The sequence below is a fragment of the Tasmannia lanceolata genome, unplaced genomic scaffold (genome assembly GCF_043159265.1).
Source record: "Tasmannia lanceolata isolate RefF3 unplaced genomic scaffold, GAP_Taslan_0.1 ptg000029l, whole genome shotgun sequence".
In the NCBI taxonomy this organism is placed as follows: Eukaryota; Viridiplantae; Streptophyta; class Magnoliopsida; order Canellales; family Winteraceae; genus Tasmannia; species Tasmannia lanceolata.
Window position 1 is genome coordinate 9,359,458 of NW_027518706.1, and position 23,192 is coordinate 9,382,649.

Genomic DNA, 23,192 nt, shown 5'->3' on the forward strand with positions numbered 1-23,192 from the left:
TGAACACATGAGACCTGTCTGAATTTGTCACATGAAGAAAATGAAAGAACACAATATACAACAAAGCTACTCATTAATTTGTCGAATATGGTGATTCAAAAATAATGTCACATGCCTCTTCTTTCTGCCAGCAAACCAGGCTCGGAATTGCTTCATGATCATAGTCAGATATCTCAGATATTTTCAAAATATTGTGATTTTTCGATTTTTTGATAAATGACAAAATCTCAAAATTTTCTTGAGATTCTAAAATGATCAAAATATCTTTATATTTTATTTTATTTATCTTGAAAATATATGAAAACATCACAATAAATTCACTATATTATTTGTTGATCTAATATTTTCATAAATTTTATAATTTTATTCTTTCTATATATTATGTTTTCCAATTATTTCTCAATATAAACAAAAAAATAACAAAAATAAAATAAAATTCAAGATACACTTGAAATTCCCAAGACAAATATTTGTGATTGTGTTAATGATGTATATGATGAAAAGAGATTTGAACTGTTGCAACTGATCAGGTATCTCCTCAATATGATCCTCCAACTGGCCAAGGTACTCTTTTCCATTGGTAATCCACTCATGAATTTAGAGGAGTGTCTATCAACTAAGTCCCTAGAAATTGATCTATTCATATTCTTATGCCTTGCGTTAATGCTAACATGTACGATTCCCTAGAATCCTCAATACTGCTCGGATTGGAAAAAGCTAGACAATAACACTATCATAACTGAAAAAATCTACTACCCACACACTCGGGTTATAGATATTAAATGTCACAAACTTTAATTTTAGGCTATTTGGAGGGGAGGTTTCTTTATGTTTGTAGAGCAAACGTAATCCAAAAAACATTCCAGCATCTTCTCAGATGGCAGCATCAGGGATTGCTTTTTAGAACTTGCTCAGGTAATAATGTGGTCAGTTTTTTTCTTTGATCTCAATACCATTTTTTATTACCTTAAATGCTATCACTATGCTCCTTCCATTTAAGCTAAATTAATTCACCGAGGTGGATAGTAGTAGTAGTAGTAGTCATGGCAATGGCCAACTGAACAACGAAATGCGTGAGATCCTATATAATATTTTTGCCTTAGAAATGGTGATTAATTCCTTGTACGCATATTCTTCCCACAATAGTCACATTTCAACTTATCTTTCTCATCAGAGACCGTCTCTCCCTATCATTAGTCTCACGGTTATTTACTTGCATTTTCCATCTCTTTCGGATGCAGATGCTAGTGCTGACCTCTCTTAAACACCAGGATGTAGCATGACACTTTGTCTACTCTCTTCCCTTTGAGCATATGCGCATATGTCTGGACCAGTGTGGGAAAAGGATACCGGCCCAAGATGTGAGTGCAAACCTAATCATATTATCGGTTGAGTCCTACCATGACGCAGTCCTTGTCCACCATCCTTTTTTTCCTTTAACTTATGCACATCCCCATAATAATCTGCTTGAAAATTCTGATAATGGTCCAACTCTTTCCGTAGACACCATAATATTGCATAGTTTGAAGACAAAGTTGCATCTACTTGTATGATTTCATGGAGCTTCCTCTTTAACTCAAATACCTATACGGCATTCCCTACCTTCGAATAGGTCTGGACAACAATATCCCAAATCTCTATGGTGTACTCAGAAAGAGATATCAATTATTTTTCTCAATTTCATAGAGTATAAGAGCCAAGACATGATTGTGGAATTTTCATCATCTTATTTATCATAATTGGGATGATCTACAACACATTCATAAATATTTTCATTCAAGAAACCCAGTTTACCTTCACTCTTGATAAACAATACGACGATCTTGACCATGCAAGGTAATTTTTACCATTTAACTTTACAGTTGTTATCTCTAATGTGGTTCACTCGAGTTGTTCGAAACTGACCGACCTCCAACATCTCTCCGAATAGGTTGTAGGAACAACAAGAAATCACAGCCTCCCAAAAAATTTCCCAAACGAACTCCACCGTGCTGTTGGAGTTAAATCCTTGTATAGAAAATCATTAACAACGAATGACTACAGTGATAGAAGAATCTGGGTTTCGAAATCAGATGGGAATTTCTCGAATCGATCTTTCTATCAGCTCCTTATTCTTGTGGCAGCTACTTCTCCCGCTAGAAATGCTTGGAAGATTCAGGTGCCGCATTTTGCTGGACCTCTAACCTGTACAAAATCCTCACCGTGGATCATCTTTGTAATCGACATCAACTCATCACTAATCAATAGCTTTATGTGTGGCGTATGGGGGAGTCAGTGGATCGTCTATTCATACATAGCTTTGTTGTTCGAGTGGTTTGGTATTTTTTGCTGAACCTTTTGGGATCGCCTGGATTTTTCCACGCCGTTTCATCATTTGTCATTTGCCTCAAGGAACACAAATTCAGAAAAGGCTGGTCTTGCGGGAAATAGAGGCCCTTGATAGAAAGGAATAAGAAAGCAAGTTGGAGGATGAAGATTAGAAGGAAAGCCGGTCGCTCAAGATGGAATACGAGGAGCTCATGTGAAGAGAGGAAATAAGCTAGTGTAAAAAATCCCGAGTTTATGGTTTAAGGAAGGGGGCAAGAATTCTAAATTCTTGCACAGGATGACGAATGTTAGAAGAAGAATCGACATGATTAATTGCCGTGCAGATGGGGAAGAAGTAGTCGAAGAGGAAGGGCGTGTCGGGAATATGATTAAGCTGTATTTTTTAAAGCTCTATTCAAGGGACTATGATTGGAGGCTAAACATGGAGGACCGGCTTATAAAAAGCTAAGTCACGGACTGAGGGGGTGATTAGAAAGGGCCTTTGAGGAAGAAGAGAACAAAACTGCACTCTTCAGCATGAAGAAAGACAAAGCTTCAGGCCTCGATGGTTTTCTATTGGTGTTCTATAATAAGTATTGGAGGGTAATCAAAGAGGATATCTTGTCCTTAATGGCAGAGTTTCACAAAGGAGGTATATTGAGAAAAGAGATGAACATCACTTTTTATCATGCTTATCCCAAAGAAAGATAGAGCCATTGAGCTAAAGGATTTTTAGCCAATCAGCCTAGTACACAGTGCATACAAAATATTGGCCAAGGTCTTAGCAAGGAAAATTAGGGAAGCAATGGAGAGCATCATCTCACAGTTTTAGGTAGCATTTGTAAAAGGGAGACATACTGAACAAAATACTTATTGAGAATGAGATCATCAATTCAAGGAGAAGGGGTGGTGAAAAAGGTATTATTTGCAAGATTGCCATGGAGAAAGCTGGGCGTGAAACTCGGGTTCGGGTTCAACCTGAAAAAAAGTCGGGTCGGGCTGGGTTTTCCTAACCCGGATTGAGTTCGGGTTCGGGTTCCCAACCCGGATTGATTTCGGGTTCGGGTTCAGGCTGAGGGCTTGAGCAACCCGACCTGAGTGAAACCCAACATTTTTTTATCAAATTTTTTTTTAAAGTTTTTAGTAAGCTTAAAAACTCGGGTTGGGTCAAAACTTGGGTTTGGGTTGGAAAATGGGTTCCTCGGGTTGGGTCGGGTTGAACTTGAACCAAATCGGGTTGGGTCGGGTTTGGGTTGAGTAAATGGTTCCTCGGGTTGGCCTCAACCGGACCCGACCCAACTCGACCCAAGTTGCACCCCTAAAGAACAATCATGTAGACTTGAATTTCTTGGACTTTATTCAGGAAAGGATGGGTTCGGCGAAAAGTGGAGAAGATGGATAATTGAATGCATATCTATCTCATCTTCTTCCATCTTGGTGTATGGGGCCTCGGTTGGATTCTTCGGCAGTACGCGAGCAACAAGGAATGTGACCCATTAACACCTTACTTATTCATAAAGGTGGTGGAAGCTCTTAGTGTTTAAAAACTCCTCGACTCGACAAGGAACTCGCCCTAGTCGACTCCTTTTTACCTCGGCCACGTTCTATGTTGCACCACATCTGCATTTTGTGTTTTGCCCTACAGAGTCAATAAACTCCTTTGATTCTCCCGAGTTATGACCATGTCAACCATGTCAAATCTACCTCAGTGTTTAAAAACGAAGATGTGATGCCCATGCTCAGATATGTGGGTGTGGAGAGGTAGATTTGCCAATCACTTACCTCGGCCTTCCTTTGGGCCATGGAATACCAAAAGCATCACTTTTGGACCCAGTGATGGAAAGCGTGGAAATGAAACTTTCTATATGGAAGAAGCGATGTATATCTTTTGGTGGTAGGATCACCCTTATTAAGGTGGCCCTAACAAACATGCCAGTTTATTATGTCTTTATACAAGATACCGACAAAGGTAGTAGAGAGAATAGAGCCGCTACAAAGGATTTCCTATGGGAGGGAGGGGAGAAGAATAGGAAATTGAATCGTCTCTTGAAATAGGATGTGTGTAGGTTGAAGGAATAGGGACGAATGGGGATCGATAGAATAAGAATGAGAAACAAAGCTTTATTGGGCAAATGACTATGGAGATACTGGGAGGAAAAGAACGCTCTCTAGCACAAAGTTATAGGGGACAAATATGGGCGGGGGTGGGGGGATTGGGAGTGTAGGAACCCCCGACATAGGAAAATGTTCAGGTGCGTGGAAGTCCATTTTTGTGTCTATACCTTTGTACGAGTCATTAGTCATATTTCAAGTGAGAAGGAGATAGCAGATTTGTTTTTGAGTAGATCTCCGGTTAGGTGAGTCTTTGTTGTGCCATGCATTCCCAGACATTTACCCCCTAGCAAACAGGGACCAGAGTGTGACTACATGGAGAGAGGGGAGATGGGGAGTTGTTTGCGTGGTGAAGCTCTAGGGGAACATTAAGGATATGGAAATAGAGAGTCCATTCTTCTAGGTCTTTTAGGCACCCAATATTGTTCCTCGTCAAATTCTAATCATAGGGTTAGGATTTCTGACATCAACGGTTCGCTCTTTTTCACAGATTGTTTCTGTTGGACATGACAATCACAAGTTATATGGAAATATGGCGTACGTCGGCTCCCCCACGAATCACAGCTTTTACCCCGACAATGGTGAAGAAAGTTAATACTTGTGGCCGTATAAAAAGAAGTGCTTTCCAACTATCTAATTGGTACATCCTATGCAAGCAAGAGAAACTGGACTACGTTTTGCTATGAGCCCATTTGCTCATCGGATTTGATGGGCTATGAAAAGAGTTTCAGAATTCTTTGGGTATCTCATGGTTCTATCAAGGCGACAATCTTGCATTGGAGTAGCAGACCTTTTGGTACAGCCGGGCATATCCTTTGTAGATTAGACCTATACGCTGTGATTTGGCATTTGTGGAAGGAGATGAACAATCACATCTTCAAAGTCAAAGAGAGGCGGGTTGGGAGGATCATAAATGAAATCAAAGTTGACTGTTGACCTTATCTCTTGGGGAAGGAGTGAAAAAGCATTATCGTTCTACAATATGGGTGTCATTACGAGGAATTAGAAAACCATCCATCCTCGAAAAAAGGGTCGAGGGATAAAATATCCCCCCCCCCCCCCCCCCCCAACCCCCCACTCCCAAAAAAAAAAAAGGGCACACACACACACACACACCAAAACTCGAGTTGGCTAAAGTTCAATTTCAATGGGGAAACCTGGGAAAGGCGCATTTGGAGTGTTTTGCGATGAAAATGGTTGTAGTCTCTCGTCCTTCTCCAGACCAGCCAAGGTCTGTGGTTCTAATGAGGTGGAGGGGCGAGCTCTTCTATGGAGATTAAGGTGGTTCACAACTCATAGGCCAGGGCCCTTAATCATTGAAGGAGACTCGATGAATGTTTTGGCGTGGGCAAGTAATAAGGAACCAGGCCCTTGGAGATTGGCGGACATCATCACGGAAGTAAAGGACATTTGTTCAGTTATTCACTCCAAGTTTGTGCACATGAAATGATCTTCTAATGAGAAGACAGACCGTTTGGCGAAAGAGGAAGTGAAAAAGGATGAGGTGGAGATTACATGCCCTTGAGCGTTGGAAGGCGATGGAGTTGGTGAGGTGAGAGGTTTGGTGCCTAGGGTTTAGCAGTTGTAATCGTAGTGTGGGACGCCTTGTCCCCTTTGTATGTATTACAGCTTCTGTTTTAATCAATAAAATTGTCATTTAAAAAAAAAAAAAAAAAGAAAAGAAAAGAAAGGAAAAGAAAGATGTGCATCCTCTAGGGATTGGCATTAGCTGCAGTTCTTTGGATACTATGAAGGAAAAGTAATTTTCTATGGATTTCTCGAAAAAGTTATGGCAATCAGAAGTAGATCCTTCACATTATTATCAAATGGGTGGAATTCCTCTCTGAGTTCCGAGGTTACACTGCTTCCGTGATTAAGAGCTTATGGGATGAGATTTGGCTCCGCAGAGTTTCGGTAGATAAGCTGTCTCCACCGCTTCATGACTTTCTTAAACTAAACCTTGTTGGATCCACTTTTGGAAATCCTGGACTGATTGCCATTGGGGGACTACTGCGTGACACAGGGCGTGGGGTGTGTGTTTTTTTTTTTTTTTTGGTGGGGGGGTGGGGGGTGTGTGTGTGTGTGTGTGTTAAGGATTCGCAGAGTGCATCGGGATATGCTTAACACACTTATTTTGGAAGGTGATTCTCTCAATTTTCTTAGATGAATGAAGGGGCTAGTCCTCAATAAGAACTTTCTAACATTTGAATTATCCTTGGTGCGATGCATTCACCCCTGTGTGTATTGTCTTGGATTGATTCTTTACTACTTTGGATTGGTTTGGGATCTGCTACTGTCTGGGTTGTCATTGACAGCCGTGCTAGAGTTGGTAACTTCTTAAATTCCTGGTTTCAATGAATCATTGTTATGTTGTTATTGCTCTCCTGATTATTATCTGTTCTATTTTTTGAGTTCTGGGTTTCTCTTGATACGATCTACAGGTGTTTTCCATTTTCTCTATGTTTCTTTTTATGTATTTTATGCTTTACCCTAAACTATTAAAATATTTTTCAGGTTGCAGATGAACTTGTGGCTGAATTTGCAGATCCTAGCAGTACTCTGGCTTCCCCAGATCAGGTAAAAATTGTTATACATGTAAATGTGATTACCTAGAGGGATTTCCTCCACCTTTTTATTCATCTATTTTATGCGATGGTAAGATGGACCACTATTCTATGAATTACTTTTTTTTTGAACAGCAACAGTATGATGAGAAAAATATACGGCGTAGGGTCTATGATGCCCTCAATGTTCTCATGGCAATGGATATTATATCAAAGGATAAAAAGGAAATACAATGGAAGGGTTTGCCTCGCACTAGCCTGAATGACATCGAAGAGTTAAAGGTTTGAGTAAACCATTTCCTCTGTTATCTGACAGTCACCATTTTGTCGAGTGAATGCCATAGCTCTAATATGAAGTATTTATTATGTTGGGCTTGTCACAGGAATAAAGTTTACATGTTCCTTCTCCTATGAAATTCTCGTTTGAGCATTTTGTATTTATTTCAGGCAGAGCGTATTGGGCTGAGAAATAGGATTGAAAAGAAAGCTGCATATTTGCAAGAACTGGAGGAACAAGTATGCTATTCTAATTATATTCGTAACTTGGGTCAAAATTTGTGCTTCCAGTCGTCATTGGCTTCCCGATTTTGACCTATTTGTATTAAATCGGGAAAAGATTTTCGGCAGAATTATCTTCATATAGATAATTTATTGCTTAATTAATGGGTGATCACTAATTTTTCTCTTACATTAAGTTCGTAGGCCTACAAAATCTGATACAGCGGAACGAGCAATTATATGCCTCAGGAAACACACCTTCTGGGGGAGTGGCCTTACCTTTTATTCTGGTTCAGGTATCGTGTTTTAGCTATTTTCTATAGGGAGATGATATATTCACCCCCCTTTCTTACTTGGGCCATCTGCTTGTAGTGTGAAAGAGTAGTCATAAATACACTAGAGGGGGCTGGCCCAGGGAAGAAAAGGTGGCGAGTATATCACTTCCCCTTTCTATATTATCTTCAGTTTTGCTAGTCATGTAATACATTAAAACCAAAGAGAATTAAAAAAAAAATATGGGTACTTATTATTCATTTCTCATTTGAATAAAACTATTTTCTCTTCATACATTTGTTTCTATTAAGTGATTAGTGTGACAATGGAGACGCAAGTCCAGGCCGAAAAGTTTGATTCAGCAAGGTCCCAAACGGAGTCCAAGTGTGAGACAAGATTCTGCCATGCATAAGAGTCAGCTAACATGACCGAATGAGAATTAATATACTATGTCAATAATATCAAATTGAGTTTGTGGTCATTTTGGTCTCTTATGGATTATTTGGGAGCCAGTTTTGGAAAATAAGGTGATGAGGGGTCTGCAGAAAGTGAGCAATGAAGATAGTTACAAAATTTGCAAATTTTTGCAAATTCCACAAATAATCCATGAGAAAATATTAGTCATTCGATAATATCAGTTTTTTTTTGGTTAGTCAAATACAAAAAGATGATATTATTGGATTTTTTTGCCAATACATGCCTAAAATATTGATTTTAGATATCTTGTATTCTCTTTGATATTTTAGAGTTTATCTTGGATTGATGGGATAGTTTTCATATCCTCACCATGTAAATTCATTGGCAAATTTATCATTCAAAAAAATAAAATAAAATTCATTAGAAAATTTCAAAAAAATTATAATCTTTTGATGCCCAGCTTCCAAATATCCCTTTGTAAGATGTCTTTATATTTATAATTTATCAACCAATAACAACTTCTCTTCGAGCCTCAAAATATTGGTTCATATGGTAACATAAAGATGCTATTATTGGATTTCCCATATGGCCAGATTATATTTTCAACGGTTAGATTTGATATATGTTCTTTTAATAAAAATTTTATATTTTCATTTTTTCTATGTTTCATTTTTTTTAGTTTCTCCTAGGTTTTCCCAAAATAATGCCTGATTTCTGTATGATTCATGAATAATTTGCTTTCTTGATATAAGGTTTCTGATCAAAACATGTGAACATTCTGACCCAGAATTGAAGCAGATTGATCTCATCACATCTGGAGATAACTTCCCTAAATATGTTTCTTTGCAATTACTATCTCACATAGGAAATTGTAGAAAGATGGTCTAAATTGATTGTGAGTGAAAGAATTTGCTTTTTTGAGTGTGGAAATAGTGTGATAAATGTGGAGATAACCTCAATAAGGAAAGAGTTTTGACTGGTTTTCTTTAAATCAATAGCCAATATGTATTTTATGCTTAGAATTTTTCCCAAGTGATGACTTGGCTTAAGTTTAATATCTCTGTGCTTTTGGACAAATGTTACGTTTTTTTTTAGTGGCATTATAGTCTACCATGATTGTGGTTCACCATCTGTTGATGGCCTCTTTAAACGCCATAGTGTGCTATATAAAACATGGATCAAAGTAACACCTGGGTAATTATAATGAAGCAAGGTCATTGTAGTGATCGCTCTTCTGGTGATCTGTGATGGTTCAATACTTGTATTAGCAAAGTGGCCTTGCAGATACAATAGGATATTATATCTTACCAGATACAGTGGATATTTTCTTTAGCCATTAGATTTTATGTCGATGAAAATGGCCAAGTATGTACTTACCACCATTCATTATTTCTCTAAATATTATCAAATTTGTTTAATGTCATATTTATTTATATAAACACAGCTTTTAGTTTATGCATAATATGTGAATCATGCGGATCATGGTCTGGACCAGCTTACCCATCAAAATAATGATTTTGATGCTTGAATATTTACAACTGTATTGACTACTACTCTTCTTTTTGCATATTTGGAGCAACAGACACGCCCGCATGCAACTGTTGAGGTGGAGATTTCAGAAGATATGCAGTTGGTGCATTTTGACTTCAATAGGTAATTCATATTACCCATCCCATATTTATGCAGATGAAAATATTAGCATGTTAGGGAAAAACTCTGATTTGTATGGAAACTTTGCCAGAGTAAAAATGAGTCAACTCGTGCAATTTAATGATCTGATGTGAATCTCTGATACCACTTTTGTGCAAACCTAGAGTTTGCAGGTTGATTTCTAGGAATTTAGGAGCATAATTTGGGTTCTAATTCAAATCAAAACAGTAATGTGTATCCTAAAATCAGATTAAACATCCCATAAGATTCAATTACATTCAGGATTTTGTAGGAAATCATAACCATATGCATCCATTGGTCTAATAGAATAACTCAGCTGCCCATCCAGGTTCCGTACATCAAATCTATAACAAAACAGCTAGTTACTGGACATATGACATCTCAAATAATATATGATAAAAATCAGATATGTGAAATAATCCAATCTATGACTCACGTAATACCTATGGGTAGCTACGGTGTAGTAATCGGCAATGGGTTCAAGGCAAGGTGAAGGAGAAACTAATAGGATCCAGGAAAGATCAGGCAAGAGAATGTGAAATAGGATGAGAAAGGTTCAAGAAAGTTAGATTGAGGGAAAGTAGGGTAGATCTCATCCAGAACAAAGGGAGATGAAAGTAAGAAAGACCTAGATCAAGATCATGGAAAGAAAAGAAGGCCAAGATCTAGAAAAGATGAAGATCAAGAGAAGAGGAATGAAGATCATCAAGGGGAAGAAAAAATAAAGGGAAAAGGGGGAATGGTTTATAAACCTAACCGGGGATGGCCTGACTCTGGCAAAATTTTCCCACATAAGGGTTTAGGGAGCCCATCTTTATCTATCCCGGGTAGGGAAGTGGATGTACGAATGAATACCCTAAAAGCCTACCTGATAGGGAAAAAGAAAAAACATAATGGGACCCTAGAGGATCTCTGGAGTTGGGCACAAAAGTCTTGGGACATTCCATCTTTACAATGCCCTTCTATCTTGGCGGAGAGATCCTTTTTATGTTTGAAACAGAAATGCAAGCATCACAGATTCTCGCTAAAGGATCTGACTCTCTCTCTCTCTCTCTCTCACCGTGGAAAAGGGAGTTTCTTCAAGGTGTGGAAGCTCATTGGGTTAATTTTTATGGTATCCAATTGCACGCTTGGGCCGTATCAACGGTGGAGGCTATAGGGAGTCTCTTTGGTAAGGTTGTGGAGACCAAGATGGAAAGCAACAACCAGCATTGTATGAGTTTTGTCTCGGCCAAAATCCTAGCACCCCGTTGGCATTTTCCCAGTTTTTGTGTCAAAATCAGGATTTTAGGTCAGATCTATTACGTCGGGGTTGATCTTCAGGAAAATAAAAAATGTGATTGTTCATCCATTCCTGAGCCCTCTACCTCCTTGGGCCTTAGTGGCTTGGGCAACCACTCGCCGGCTGCACGATCCCCGATGATTCAAGGCTGGCTTCCCGGTGAGCCTTCGGCTCCCTTGATGATTTCAAATTTCAAACCTAACCAATCAAATCTTCCGGTTGTGCCGCCCAAGGATGGAGCTAAGATAGGGCTTTAAAAGGGTGTGGTGGGACCTGAAAATAGGAACTTAGGTCAATCTTGTCTGTCCTTGGTGGGTCCCGAGTCAGTTAAGCCAAAACCTCCTGCCCCTAGGCGGAAAGTTGCCTAGCTAGATCTGTCCACCAAGAAAAACAAGATAGATGGCCTCCATTCAAAAGTAAGGAACACCTTTGATTATCGAGCCCCTGGCGGCTATCATCATGGTTTAAATCTCTTGGCCAGGGTGACAAGATCAAAAGAAAATCTCCTTGTAAATATTTTGGAGAATCTTTTGGTCGCAAATTTAGGGTCAAGGAAGAAAAACAACACACTTTCAAATCTCCTAAAAATTTACTCCAAATCGACCAGGGTTGGATCCGTTTATGGATAAGTCATTAGTTTTTGTCCCTAGTCGGTTGTAGATTTTGGCTTTTTGGGGTTGGGGAGCCCCACCTTTCAGTACTTTCCTTAGATGGGAGGCCATAATGACTAAAGAGTATTGCTGATGTCTCCATTATCTTATTGTTTCTTGGTTGTTGGGGAGTGGGCTATAATTCCTATTTATTCAACACGCGTTTTGAGTACTTCTCTGTTTTAGCACTCTTTTCTAGGAGCGGAAGTTTTTAGGGTTTGAGATTGATATTAAAAGGTATCTTTAGCTCAGTATCTTGAAGAGGCGCAAGAGTCACAAAGAAGATTTCATCAGATCTTCCTGGTATTATTTGTCCTCACCCTCAACAAAGTAGGAATGGTAAACCACGATAATACAGGTGAATCTTCTTCTTGCGCTGGAGGACGAAGCGGGCGGCTATTCATGGAAATCTTGGTATTAGAAAATATCCTTAAGAGGATGAGATCGATGATCTATGATGAAGAGAGGGCGTCCATCAACGAGCCAACCCACAAAGAATTGCCGGGAGATCTTCGTAAGCAATGGAAACTACTCAAGTTAGAGTCTCAAGACAGGCCGTTCACATTGTATAGCCTCTATGGGTTTGCCACGGTCAAAGACACCCGTTCGCCGATGTACAAACATTCTTTCCTCAAACTATTGTTGAATGAAGAAAGGGCTGCGAGGAGGCAAAACTGGGAAGCTAATAAGGCGGTGGGTATCCGGCTGGTGGAAGAAAGGATTGCGAGCAGAAAAAATCCTGGATTTTTGGATCGGGTTCCAGAGGACCTCCTCCTTGATATGCCGAATTTTCAAATCCAGCATATTATGGAGGAGTTGGAAAAGTGTTCGGCATAGGCGACTCGTCTAAAAGTAACTGAATGACTATCTAGATGGTGATGACAAGTCTGTTTTGATGAATGCCATTCCTTTGCCCCGATTTGCAAAGTTGGGAGCGGGATCTCAAGAAATAAAGGATCTTCCCGAGGCTTCTAAAGGTTTCAGAAGGGGTTCGATGCTAGGAGAAGACAATCCTTCTATGGGTTTTGAAAGGGAATTGAGTTTTTGGTCTGGGTGTAGTGTAAGGTCTGCCCATAGCTTGGTGCAGGAAGAAAGGGTCTTGATTTCTGTTGTTTTTGTTCGACTTTCTGGCTCAGGGCATGTCCTGGCCAGCTTTGTCTGTTACTATGTAATGATAGGAGGGACTCCAGGTCCCCAATGTAATTTTTTAGAGTATTAATGAAATTTCCTCATCTTTCGAAAAAAAAAAAAACCTAACCGGAAGGAGAAAAATAGGGAACGGTTTATAAATCCAACAGAGAAGGGGAAAAGGGGGAAATGTTGGAACAATTTATAAAAAGGTAAAAAGGGATCTCCGTTAAAAAAAGAAGGTAAAAAGGGATAAAGAGGGTGTAGTTTATAGATCCAACCCGGAAAGGTGAAAGAGGGAAATGTGGGTAAATAAATGTAGGATGTAAGAAAGGAGTAGAGGGAGGTAGAATAGTAGAAGAGGGGAGGAGAGAAACAAAACAAAGGGAGAGGAAAGAGGAGGGTGTGCCTTGATGCAAGAGGGGCTTCGTTAAACATTTTCCCCCAAGATTCTTCTAGAAATTCCTCCTTTTGGTCTTTTATACGAGGGTTTGGGTCTTTTGCCTCTTATTTACTAAAAATAGTAGCCCTTGGGAAAAAGGTGAGGAAGGTGATCCATTGGGAAAAGGGTACGGTGGGCCATAGTTGGTGTCGACATCCATCACATTTAGGCTAATAAAATGCTAATAAAAGAAAATAACACATGTAGGAGTTTTCAACAGTGATGTGGCCTAATGATGCCATTCATATGCTATGATTCTATTTTTCAAGTAGATTGCTCTTTTTATCTTTAGATGACATTATTTTTCCATGAATGCCAACTGCAGCACCCCTTTTGAGCTGCATGATGACGCTTATGTTCTCAAGGCAATGAGCTTCAGTGAACTGCAAAACAGCAATGGCACCCATGAATCTACTGCAACAAATGGAGGTGAGAGTTCCAGCAGGTTAGGCCCCTATCAACATCACATACCACATCCGTCTATGCCCAACAGCATGGGTAAGCCTCCCACTTCACCTCCTGTTCCTGGAATCCTAAAAGCCCGCGTCAAGCATGAACAATAACCTGTAATTTCAACTCTTCTATATCAGTTTGGGCCGCTTTTCTCTTTTTCCTTTTTTGTATAGTGTAGAGTAATTTGCAGAAAAAGGCGGACCCGCCCATGAGACTCCTTGGCTCGATACGGTTGCCCACTTGTTGAAGGATTGAAAGACACAGGCTGAAGCGCATTGTTCCCATTCTTGTTGCTTTCAAGGGGCTTCTGTCAGGCGATAAGTTCTACAAATCCATGTTTTGGTAATGTAATCAACGCATTTTATTCTTTCTGTTATTATAGTGAAAATGAATTTCATTATCTTAGTAGAAATATGCAATTGTGCTGTTTTGTGCAACAAAGCAGACAGACAAAAGAATAGGTTGCAATCATACCAGCACAAATGCACTAGATCCCATCATAACTCCAACGTTAAGCATGTTTGATTGAGAGCTATGTCACAAATATCTCTGATATTTTCAAAATATAGCGATTTTATCACTTCATTCTGATAAAATGATAAAAATCTCAAATAATCCCGAGAATTTAAAAATATGGCGATATTTTCATTTGCCACCACAATATCGCGATGATATCACGATATTTTTTTATTTTTTATTAATTTATATATTTTTTAAATAATTTTATTTTTATCGTTTTTCCCGATATAAAACCCGAAAAAATTATATATATATATATATATATATATATATATATATATATATATATATATATATGAGGAAACTGTTGGTGCGCTTAAGCTCACCAAACTTTTGGTGAGCTTAAGCGCCCCAATCACATGGGCGCCCACTTTGTTAGGTGATCCAAAGCATTCATTTTAAAGTCCCTTACATGGATAGGGGGTGTACCAAAAGTCAGCTCCATAGGATCATCCTAACCCCTCAAATCTGTCCATTTTTGTCCTCCACAAATGGAGGGGTTAGGATGATCCTATGGAGCTGATTTTTGGTACACTCCATATCTATCATAAGGCCTTTAAAATGAATGCTTTGGATCACCTAACAAAGTGGGCCCCCATGTGATTGGGGAGCTTAAGCGCACCATAGGTTTGGTGCGCTTAAGCTCACCAACAGTTCTCTCTCTCTCTCTCTCTCTCTCTCTCTCTCTCTCTCTCTCTCTCTCTCCATATATATATGAGGAAACTGTTGGTGAGCTAGCTTGCCCAATCACATGGGGGCCCACTTTGTTAGGATGATCCAAACCATTCATTTGAAAGTCCCTTACATAGATAGGGGGTGTACCAAAAATCAGCTCCATAGGATCATCCTAACCCCTCCATTTGTGGAGGACAAAATGGACAGACACAAATCTGCCCCATTTTTGTCCCTCACAAATGGAGGGGTTAGGTTGATCCTATGGAGCTGATTTTTGGTACACCCCCTATCTATGATAAGGCCTTGCAAATGAATGGTTTGGATCACTCCCCAAAATGTGGGACCCATGTGATTGGGCAAGCTAGCTCACCATAAGTTTGGTGAGCTTAAGCTCACCAACAGTTTCCTCATATATATATATATATATAAACCCGTTATTTTCCTTAGTCGAGAAATTCCCAAGAACGATATTTGTGACTTAGATTGAGAGTAGTAAATAGTATGAGTGACCTCTTGGGAAGTCCTCATGTTGCGTAGTGTTGCATCCGTCTCTTTTTGTCATTCAAAAAACAATCTGTAATTTTTTTTTTCCTGGATTACATTCGAGCACGTCGCTCCCTACCCTACGTCTTTAAGGCGCGAGGATTATGAGAGCACTGTAAATGCGGGTACGACGCCGTCAAGTTTTGGAGTTTTGGGCTAGAGAGAGGATCTGTGTAGTGTAGTCTCTCTCATTTCCCTTTCATTTGTTGTTATCAGGGAGGTGAAAGAGAAAGTGGTCCATCTTGGTCACCTTATTTTAAAGTGAAGTGGATCACCTGAGTATCCTTCCATAAATGGATGTAGAATGGATTAGTGGTAGAGAAAAGTTGGATTTTGAATGAGAATGGAGATGTCCAAAGAGTGCATACTTTCTACATTTAGGTGTTGGATGTGGAAGCTGTTCCTCCATTCTTCCTCTGTGCTTGAGAGAAAAATGTGCATCTCTTTCAGGCATTGAATGCATTGCACCGGGGCCCACCATAAAATATCTATCACATATCACAATCGTGTGATCACAAACCCTCTTACTGATGTGCACTTAAGAGATAAGGCCCTGTTTGGATTGCAGGAAATATTCTCTGATGGAATTTTTTTTTTACATAGGCTCTGGTTTTTTTGAAGTAAAATGGGCGTAAAACAATTTTCATGATTTTTACGCCCATTTTAAGTGGGAAAAGGGTGTAAAATTAGGGAAGCAACTCAGGTCAATTTTTTAGAATTTTAGTTGTGGTTTTACATTAAAATCGAACTGGGTTGGGGTTGATTCTGATTCAGTTTTAAGCCAATGCTTAACCCAACCTGATCCAAATCGCACCCCTACGTAGTTTTTGAAAGCAGTAGCATTCATCTTGTAGAACATTACAAGGTGACTTAGTATGGTTTTGGTCTCATCCCGAATGGACGTCATATTCTACAAAAAAAAATTCAATGATTTTAACTTTTCTCTGTGGAACCTTGAGGAGGGCCCGATGGATTGAAGGCCTAAGATCATCTGATCAAGGTGTTCCCAATGGCATTTTGGCAGGTTTTTGAGGTGCAATAACTGTCTTTAGGAAAGAATAGCAAAAGTGGAACCCAATTAAGTCCATGTTTGGCACCATGAATTTTTTTTCATGGAATTGAGGGAAGGGTAGAGAGGCAGGTGAGAGGGGAGGCTTGAGAGGGCATGAGCAATGAGCAAGGAGAGGATAAGAAGTGGGTGAGGCCCACATAACCAATTCATAAAATTTTAGGGAGATGATTTTTTCGCCCCCTGTAGAATAATACACTTCCCTTTTAACGTGATTTAAAGTAAAAAATCGTTTAAAGTCTGCCCACAATTCATGTTAAAAGGGAGGTGTATTATCCTGGGGGGGGGGGGGGGGGAATCAGAAAAGATATTCTATCCTACTTGATTTCATATATCATGAGGCTAAAAGAAGGCAAATCTAACCTATATATTATAGAGCAAAATGAATCTACTTCTATGTTTCTGTGTATTCATTAATGGGAGAAAACTACAAGATTTAGGTTTCATGATCGAACCCTAAACCTCTTAGATTTCTGGGTTCTCTAGCCAATGTAAGATTGGCCAGAAAAGAGAGAATAATGGTTTTTATCTTTATAGGATGGTTTGCGCTTGCAATGTGAGCTTTACTATCATAACTAAACTCTAATTTTGTTTACATGTTGAGGCTTGCCATGGTAAATGACTCAGGGCCTGAAATTTGCTATGATTAATGTGGTATTTTTGGGTTATGAGGTTTTTCAAGTTGGGTTTTGGTTGGGTAAGCTAAGGTTTAGAAACTACAAAAGTCTTCCGGTCGATGCATTCAAGAGTTACTCATCATCGGAGTGTCAAAACGAACTATCGTCAATCGAGGCTAGGCAAAATGGGGGTGTCTGCAACACCTTGTAAAAGCTCGTCTTATAAAGCAACTTGGCTACCCAAAACAATCATTAAGATCACTCCATTCACACTCAAAGAGTGTAGATATGAAATCCCAAAAAAATTATGACAACCAAAAAAAAGAGGGAAAAATACACTTGGACCCCTGTGGTTTCTGACACATTCAACTTGACCTCAAAAGTTTAAAAAGTTACAAGAAGACCTCCTGTGGTTTCATTGGGTTTTTTTAACTGGACGGAGCTGACGGCGTCGGGAAAAGACCAAAATGTCCTCGTCTTCCCCTAGTGAAAATTAGGGTTTTCATACTTGAAAACTAAAAATTGGGGTTTGATTCAAACCCTTGTTGATTTATCAACATAAACCCTCAATTTAAGAGTTTTATTTGTCTTCATTCACATCATTATAATGATTTGCACAAAAAACCTTATATTTTAGGGCTTTATTTTTTGTTCTTATCAAACTTTTTTTTCTTGAAATTTGGGTTTGATGTAGCCATGGGGTGGGGTTCGATTGTCTGTGGTGGAGGTGACGGCAGTGGCCGGAGTTGGCAACGGCGGAGGTGGCGACGAAGGGCGGTGGCCGGAGGGGTGATGGCGGCGGTGAGAAATGGCGTAACCCTAATCCCTCTGCAAATGAGGGTATTTCTGTCCTCAAAATATTAACCATGGTTAGTTAATGTCTTTCTGTAGGTTAACCTGACGGACAGTTGATGGTGGAGGTGTACTTGTCACGTTTTGAAACCACATGGGTCTACTCCCCCCCCCTCCCCCCCAAAAAAAAAAAAACTCAACTCAACTCAGCTCATCTCAAGTTAACTCAACTCAACCAAGCCTCTGTCCCAAACTAGTTGGGGTCGGCTATGACATAAAAAATATATTTTTTATGACAAAAAAAGATGACATAATTTTTTTATTCCAAAGGGCATATTTGGCAACCGTGAAAAAAAATTCATGGAATATTTGTTTACCCAAGGTGAGAGAACAGTAGAGACAAGAGACAACTGATGAGAAAGAGATTTGAGAGGGCCGCGAGTTAGGAGAGTACGGATGAGTTCATCACAACAAAGCATACCGATAAGTTTATATACTTCTGTTGGTAGGTGACAGAAGAATGATCTTTCAGGAAGTAGTCTCATTACCCTTGGGCATGGTTTTAAATTTCGACCGAAATCCAAAATTTTGGACCGACACCAAAATCACAAATAACCGAAACGTTACTTTATTTCGTCCGAAATTTCAAATTTCAGTAATTTATGACAAAATTTTGTATTAAATGGAATATTATTTTCTATCTTTCGTCGGATTTTGGTCGAAATTTCGGTTTCGGTGAGGTCTTGTGTTGGAAAATGGAGAAAATAAAAACCTATTTTAATCATTAAACAGGAAATATTTTTCCTATTTTAATCATTAAACAGGAAATATTTTTCTTTCTTGTATCTAAGTCGCTAGTCCAAGGGCATGGTTTTAAATTTCGGTTTCGGTGAGGTCCCGAAATTTAAAACCATGCCCTTGGGCTAGCGACTTAGATACAAGACAGAAAAATATTTCCTGTTTAATGATTAAAATAGGTTTTTATTTTCTCCATTTTCCAACACAATCCTGTGCTATGCTCACTCACCACCCCCTGATGTCTCTCATTTTATCTTACCTCTCTGCCCCTCTCTTAAATTTAGTAAACAACGATTCCATGAATATTCCTTTTTTTAATAGTTCCCAGACATGCCCGAAAAGAAAAGAAAAGAAAAGAAAACTTATCCAAAACTACGAAAAGTTTTCAATTATGCACAGCAACATGTACCATGGATAACCTACATTGGTGGGGCCCACCTAAAACACTGCATATAATGGAGTGACATTATGGCAATAAGGAGGGAAAAAGGTTCATTAAATTAGAAAAAGATGTACAGTCCAAAGACCACGCGCTCCAGAGTCTTATCAAGTAATGTTCATATGGTGGACTCATACATGGCCTCTCTTCATTGGTCCATTTATCCATATTTCACGTGCCCCAACACCCCTCTCACGTGGGTTCTACGTACAAGGTCCAGGCCCCTACACAGTCTTCAAACACCAGAGAAAATGACCCCTCTCTCTCTCTCTCTCTACAAAAGGAGCACTCTCTGCTGGTGTGATTTTCCCGCTCTTTTTAGACTCTCTCCTTAATCATTGGAGACTCTATTAATAGATTGTATTTTTTTTTTCTGCTTACTAAGGTGTTTCATGTGTCTGCATTTGCACCTGCATCTGACCACCTTTTTGATAATTTCACCCAGACTAGTTCAGGTGCATGTGTAGATGCAGATAAATGTCATCTTGGGACTCTCTCTCTCTCTCTCTCTACAAGAAGAGTTGGATAAGATCAAGATCAACCCATCTGGAATTAGCCATCTGTTTTCTTCAAGGTAAGTTAGTAAGAGTGCTTTGCTTAATTTTCTCCAATTTTAGTGTGTTTTTTGTTTTATTTTCATGTGAGTAATGGGTTTGCTTGGGTTCTTTGATTTCAAATTAGGGAAAGAAGAATGGGTTTTTTTATTTTATTTTATGATTGTTGAAGAATGGGTTTTTTATTTTATGAATGTTTACTAGTACTATGCATTTTAGAAGTTATTCTCTTTTGTTAGACTGTGATGGGAGTATGTGTGTGATTTTATGATTTGTATTTCATATTTGAATTGTGTAGTGTAAAAGGGAGATACAAATAGCTTGAATTAGTTTGAAGAAACTGGAAAGACAAAAGAAAAATAACATTAGCCACTGAAATAAAGGAAACCCTACCAAGAGATGGAAAAAGAGAAGAAAAGAGAAAGAAATAAAGAAAGATGAAAAAACTGAAAAAAAAAAAAAAAACTGTTGGAAGGTGTAAAGCTGGTGATTAAAGGTGTAAAGCTGCACACTAAAGATGTAGACATGTCAATAGTGTATCGTATATTAGAAAAAGCTTGAAGAGAAACTTGAAATGAGAGATAAACAGTCCTTTTGACAAGGCACACACCTTCAACAAAACCCAGTAAAGCATAAAAAAAAAGGAATTTAATTTAACCCTTTTTTAATAATATGGTGAAATTTGATAAACGGGCATACAAATAGAGGACATGTACTTGAATGTAGAGTTAATTCCTAGGAAGGTCTAGTTCGCATGGTTACAGTTTTCTGAAAGGATGAAGAGTCTAACTCCTCCAGTTTGAAGAAGATAACTGTTGAGCTTTTACTTTGTGTATATCAGGTTTTTTTTAGAACCTAATCAGATCTACTGGTCTAGATCTGATCATCGCCAACTCTAGAATAAATTTTTGAAATTTGTAAATTTATCATTAAACGTAGCTAGCTAGTCGTAATTGGATTGGTATATATCATTCTGGATAGGGGAAAATAACTCTATTAGATCTAATGTAGTTATTCCATCTAATAATTAGTTTTGGTCAGAATTGAGAAATTCTATGGCTTGAATTTTTTGTATTCTCTTATTCATCACCTGTTTCTACATACTATTGTTGGCAAAATACCGTCGCCTATTGTCACTGAGAAATTGAAAGAAACTTCATAGAGGGAAGAAAGTGGGGAACGAGAGGAAGAAACATAAGGAATAAAATATACTTAGCTACGTGTCTTCCCTTCTGATTAAGTTAGTTATCTTTGAAGTTCAGGCGAAATACACAAAGTATCTACCTAAACAAAATAATTACTAATAAAATGCATTGTCCTTGGAGATATTGTAATAAACTTTTTTAACCCAATTCATATTAAGTATTTGCCTCTATGTTCCTCCACCATGTTGGATTTTTCCCCTTTATAATTTAGCAACCATGGAAGGTTTTTCACTCAAAGAAGAGGAATGATAGATGCAAGGGCCCTCTTTATGCAAGGGCTGAAGAAGGGCCCTTGAATAGATCCACGCGCGTCATCAAGTGCAGCCAAATTCAGTTTCTCAACCGACTGTAAAAATGATGTGGATCTATTCAAGGGCCCTTCTTCAGCCCTTGCATAAAGAGGGCCTTGCATAAAGAGGGCCCTTGCATCTATCATTCCTCCTCAAAGAATAAAGAAGGAAGTGACTTTTCTTTATTTATGGAAAACAATAAAACTAACAATAAGAGCAAAACATTTTTTACAACTCTCTTTTCTTTTTCATGCGTTTTACACGACTCCATCTCTTTTAATACAAGTGGTTACATTTAAGGAGATAAGATAGGATAGAAAGAAATACTTGTTGGCCCACTTTGAATGGATTGATAATGCCTTGTTGTGATCATAAGAGCAAGGCGAGGGAGGTTGGGAGATACTCGGCCAAAGGCCTGTGTAGAGCTCCACCAAAACACAAATGCAACAACAAAATAAACACACTTTTGTATGTATCAAAACACACTTACAAGAAATCTCTACACTTCTCCCCATTGACTCTAATCTTCTAGCCTAGACATTAATGACTATAGAAAACACAAAAGTGTAAAAGTATAAAAGATTAAATAACACCTTCTCCAACTGCTTAAGCTTTTGGAGTAACTGGTAGTTTCACATGGTATCAGAACAAAGGTCTTACAGTTCAAACCTCCTTGATGTCAAAAATCCACATGCATTGGCCAACCCAAAAAGCGGGGCCACATGTGCCATGTGTAGCCTAACCCAAAGAAAGAGAAGCCACACGTGAGGGGGGGTGAGTATAAAAGACTAAATAAGGCCTTCTCCAACAGCTTAAGCTTTTGGAGTAACTAGTTGTTTCACAAAAAGAAAATTAAATTTTCCACACATAATAACTACAAGACTACAGAGACTTTTCACAAAACATGACACATTGATTTTGATCTACAATTTCCAACACGTACCCTTCCTTAAATCAAAATCCCAAACAACAAAGAACTTCTAATCTTCATCACTTTGATCATCATGTGCACTTGATGAAATTTTCATCTTCAGCTTTGCAATTTTGCCTTCAAGGAACTTGATGTGATTCTTAAAATCTTTGACTTTGTCTCTTTCTTCCCTTAGATTACGATTATTAGCATCAACAAAGACAATAGGGCAGCATTTCAACAAGAAATGAACGGCGACATGTGCTGCATTTTCTTCATCTTCTTTCTTCGTATTTGCCGCATTCCCAAAAACTTCATTTATCCATCCACGATTTTCAACTTCAACCGAAACTTTGAAAATTGGTCTATGGTCCGATTCTTCTTTTCAAACACCATAAAGGAGAGGCTTTTAATTCAATTTTTCTGTAGTTGCTTTGACAACAACGGTTTCCATGATACTTTCTACATATGTAAACACAAGTTGGAATCGTTGCCTTCTTGCAATACGAACAAGATAAAAAAGAAATTTACTCTTTCTCCCAACACTCATCGAGATAATAAGAGCAATTCGTTCTCCTTCCTAGCACACAAAAGAGGACACTTGTCTATCTAACAACTCTTGAGATATAAGAGAAGAGTATCGTTCTTTTATTCACACCACTAAAATTTTGTGCACCACTCAATCAAATGAAAACACCCAAGTAGATATAGAGAAGAATATCGTTCTATGTTGTAACAAAAATTCTTAAGTGGGCGAGCCTTGGCGCAACAGTAAGGTTGCTCTATTCTGACCTAGTGGTCACGGGTTTTGTCACGCCCTCAAGCCGTACACACAAGGCCTGAAAATATAATAGCGTCGTATACCTGCAAGAAAACCTTAGAAGCATACAAGGCTAACAAAGCGACAACAAAACCATCCATACCAAAGTATCTATAAGGTCCGTACTTGCATACATGATTCAAATAATAAAGTATTTAAACTTT

General features: G+C 38.6%; 1 protein-coding gene across 2 annotated transcripts in view; it reads left to right on the plus strand.

The window, feature by feature from the left end:
• LOC143859235 (transcription factor-like protein DPB) overlaps nucleotides 1-14,209 on the plus strand; it is a 31,034-nt gene extending 16,825 nt beyond the window's left edge. The window contains exons 4-9 of one of the 2 annotated variants that reach the window (XM_077369938.1): nucleotides 6,934-6,996; nucleotides 7,125-7,265; nucleotides 7,431-7,499; nucleotides 7,679-7,777; nucleotides 9,754-9,824; nucleotides 13,670-14,209. In XM_077369938.1, the coding sequence (XP_077226053.1) occupies nucleotides 6,934-6,996; nucleotides 7,125-7,265; nucleotides 7,431-7,499; nucleotides 7,679-7,777; nucleotides 9,754-9,824; nucleotides 13,670-13,907 (681 nt within the window). In that variant the 3' untranslated portion in view covers nucleotides 13,908-14,209. Of the gene's footprint in view, nucleotides 1-6,933; nucleotides 6,997-7,118; nucleotides 7,266-7,430; nucleotides 7,500-7,678; nucleotides 7,778-9,753; nucleotides 9,825-13,669 lie in introns of both variants that reach the window. The other variant, XM_077369937.1, reaches the window with a different exon arrangement.
• The last annotated feature ends 8,983 nt before the right edge of the window (nucleotides 14,210-23,192 follow it).